The sequence below is a fragment of the Symphodus melops genome (genome assembly GCF_947650265.1).
Source record: "Symphodus melops genome assembly, chromosome: 6".
NCBI classification, from domain to species: domain Eukaryota; kingdom Metazoa; phylum Chordata; class Actinopteri; order Labriformes; family Labridae; genus Symphodus; species Symphodus melops.
In genome coordinates, this window is record NC_136696.1 from 16,806,717 (window position 1) to 16,810,146 (window position 3,430).

The 3,430-nt window shown below is 38.3% G+C and overlaps 1 protein-coding gene across 1 annotated transcript in view; it reads left to right on the forward strand.

Moving 5' to 3' along the window:
- The window catches only part of ptprq (protein tyrosine phosphatase receptor type Q), a gene marked incomplete at its 5' end in the record, with an annotated part of 36,396 nt that extends 33,349 nt beyond the window's left edge, over nucleotides 1-3,047 (forward strand). Inside the window, 3 exons of the mRNA XM_079346054.1 lie at nucleotides 177-312; nucleotides 2,241-2,364; nucleotides 2,450-3,047. Coding sequence (XP_079202180.1) covers nucleotides 177-312; nucleotides 2,241-2,364; nucleotides 2,450-2,487 — 298 coding nt within the window. The 3' untranslated portion in view covers nucleotides 2,488-3,047. The remainder of the gene's footprint in view (nucleotides 1-176; nucleotides 313-2,240; nucleotides 2,365-2,449) is intronic.
- Nucleotides 3,048-3,430: the final 383 nt, after the last annotated feature.

Sequence of the window (3,430 nt, forward strand, 5' to 3'; positions counted from 1 at the left end):
CTTCCTTAAAAATAAAATGCACTGACTTCTTAATTCTGTTATTAAATGGTTCATCATTAAACAGGATTACTTTAAATTCTGTTACGATTCACTCTTTTGTTTTCATGCTTCACCCACTTTTGTGGTTTACAGCATAATGTGTGAGCTGTATGTACTGTTCTCTCCCTGTTTCTCAGTGCTGGTGTGGGAAGAACAGGTGTGTTTGTTGCTCTGGACCACCTCATTCAGCACGTCAGGGATCATGATTTTGTAGATATATATGGGCTGGTAGCTGAACTTCGCAGTGAGAGGATGTGTATGGTACAGAATCTGGTGAGTTATTTTATAAATAAATATATATATACTGTATATATTTTTTTGTTATCCTGTAGTAAAATTTGCAACCAATAGAGAATAAACAACATAATTTCTTTTAGTCTCAAGTTTTTCCAGTAAAAGTGGCAGCATGGTTGTCCTACTTATTACATCTTGCCCTGCTGTGATCCTGTCCCCCATGAGGAAATATTTGAAAATATCTTGTTTTTGACAAAGGGAATAATCTGGCAGTGGATAAAAGACGTGTGCAGAGCAGGAGTCCCCCTCCTGAAGCAGCACGAATCTATCCTTAAATTACCTCATTCAGTCATTACTTAAGCATCAGTGGTGTGTTTCTAAGTCTGTTGGGACACTCAGCCCTGTGCCTGTGCTTCTTCAAAGTGTTATTGTTTTTATCATTATTTCTGGTTGCCTTCCACATGACTTGGTGTCTGCATTTTAGCAGTGAGAGATGAGCATGCAGTGTCTGCAGCTACAAGAGGGGCGTGTAACTAATGAAGGCATAATTCTCTGTGGCAGTAATGATCAGTGTGCCAATAGTCCAACTATTAGCATAGCAGTCCAATTATATTTGAACAAGAGCAGCTTATCTTTAAAAGGCCATCATTCACATCAATTATAAACTCAGAAAAGTCATTATTGAGACCCACTGTAAGGCCAAGTTGCAGCCTTAAACAAGCTGGCAGTGTAATACTTTGATCTCAAACTCTTTTGTATAAGCGAAAACAAAAAACACCAGATCTTCATAAGTCATTCATAGTTGTACTTTTTTACATGGTTGTCTGTTTTTTATGCAACTTCATAGTTTAATGACAAAATCCAATATTTTAGGGAAAGTGTCTTTGCACTTTTACTGTCCTCATATCATCAATCTTGATTTGAATATTGTCAATTCATAGCAAATGTTATCTCAAGACATTTATCAAAACAGCAGGTAGCAGACCTTTTTTTGTTGTTGTATTAACCAATGCTTATACCACTGGTTGTAGGTTTGATGCCCGGCCTTTTGCTTTTCATTGCATGTCATTCCCCAACTACCCCCCCATCTCTCCTGACACTATTCATCTGTCCGATCAGATGCAAATTCTAATCTTGACAAAAATTACTCGTAGCCTGCTGTATTAATATTCTATAATTATTCCAACCACAAAAGCTTGTCCCAACATTGTCAGATCACAGAGCTTTATTAGATAAACCATGAAGTCATCAGGGAAGTTGTTTAAATATATACATGTGCTGTAAATTAAAATTTAGTAGGTAGAGTAAGTCAGCTCTCACAGCAAAGCTAACACAGTTTGTTAAATTATTACTTGAAAGGTCTAGACTGAATTTTAGCTTAGCTTAATGCTTAATAACTTCTGGGGGTTTTTATAGCCTCAGATACAATCTTATAAAGGATGCAGGCAACATCTTACCTCAGTGGTCCCACTGGGCACTGCAGGTTCCTTGTGTCAAAGGACGTCCACTCAGCTCAACATTGGTTTCAGTTCATTTAGAATAACAAATTGACACAGGCAGAACGAGCAACCTTCAGGGATGACGGTTATTATTCCTCATTGGTCAAAGGAAAGAGTTGCTCCACATAAGTTATTAAAGGCATGCCACTCAAGTGTCTATGTCTCTCCACTCAGCCAGAGAAGGAAACTAATGAGTTGCTTTATGGGCCAAAAATGCCTTGTTTTCACTTAGCTTCTTTGATTTGTATTCATGGGACGTTATCTTGAAACATGGTACATATTCCCATGAACTTTGCGGTTGCAAAATGAAGAAAAAATCACTCTCAATATCAAAATTCAATTTAGCTTCAAGTGTTGTTGTTTTTTTAATTGGTTCTAAAAACTAATTTTCTGTCTTTTAGTCTTTTGTCTTGCAAAAAAAAAAGAATTGTGACATAACTTCCTGTGTGTCTGCTTTGTGTGTGTCAGGCCCAGTACATCTTCCTGCACCAAAGTACACTGGAACTTCTCAACAACAAAGGAAACAGCCAGTCCATCTGGTTTGTCAGCTACTCTGCTCTGGAGAAAATGGACTCGCTTGACGCCATGGAAGGTAAACAATGTACACACACTCACATACATGGTTAACAAACACACACTGCACAGTGCTCACTCCACACCGATGTTCTGGTCTGCAGGTGACGTTGAACTTGAATGGGAAGAGACCACTATGTGAAGGACACTTTGACAGGAAGGAGAGAGACTTTTGTATAATTTTGAGGTCACTTGGATGTGATCTGTGCACAGAACACCTTCATGACTCAACATAGGAGGGAGCAGGAGGAGAAACAGGAGATGAACAGCACAGTCTGAAGTGAACAGCTTTCCAGTCAACTAAGACTTTGTTGCTCCACTTCCACCCACTTCTCAGCACGGTCTGACCGTAAATGAACCTGTTGTCGTCTTGTTTCCAAAGAAAAAGAGAAAACACAGAGAACAGGGACAAACGTAACCAGGTACGTCGAGGAGAGACATTGAAACGATGAACTGACTGTCAAAGCTTTATCACATCTCGTAGTACATGTACTTTGCACAAATTAATTTCACTGTTTATTGTAATTGCTATATAATGTTGATATCTATGTTTTTGTAAGATAATTTATTCAGCCAAACGGTATTTTTTGTTTCAGTATTTCTGCTTGTTTCACATTTTTGACAACATTTCTGTTTGGTTTATCCTTTCTCAAGAGTGATTTGCTAAAATAAAAAGTATTTGTATTTTTTTTTTTGCTCTGACACTTGACCAAACCCTCCAGTCTGTTCCTGAAAGACTCTTGACTAAATGCAGCTGATTTGGCATTCTGATATGAAATTAACTATTTGCTGTCTTTATTGTTTAGAGAGCAAACCACTACACACAGATACACACCCCACAAGTAAAATGCACATTGAACATTGCTTGACTTCGACCTCATTCATTAGTAAATGAATTCAGAGCAGGAAATATTGATTTCCCCTAAGCTTCTTTATTTCACAATCTTCCTCTGGTATACCTGGACGTGCTGCAAATTTATTCATGACAGAGGCAGGGGGTGCTAAAGATGCAGAGACTGTGGGAGGATGCTGTTATGATGCAATTAGACAGACACACAGACAGACAGAGAGGGGTCAAAAAGTGG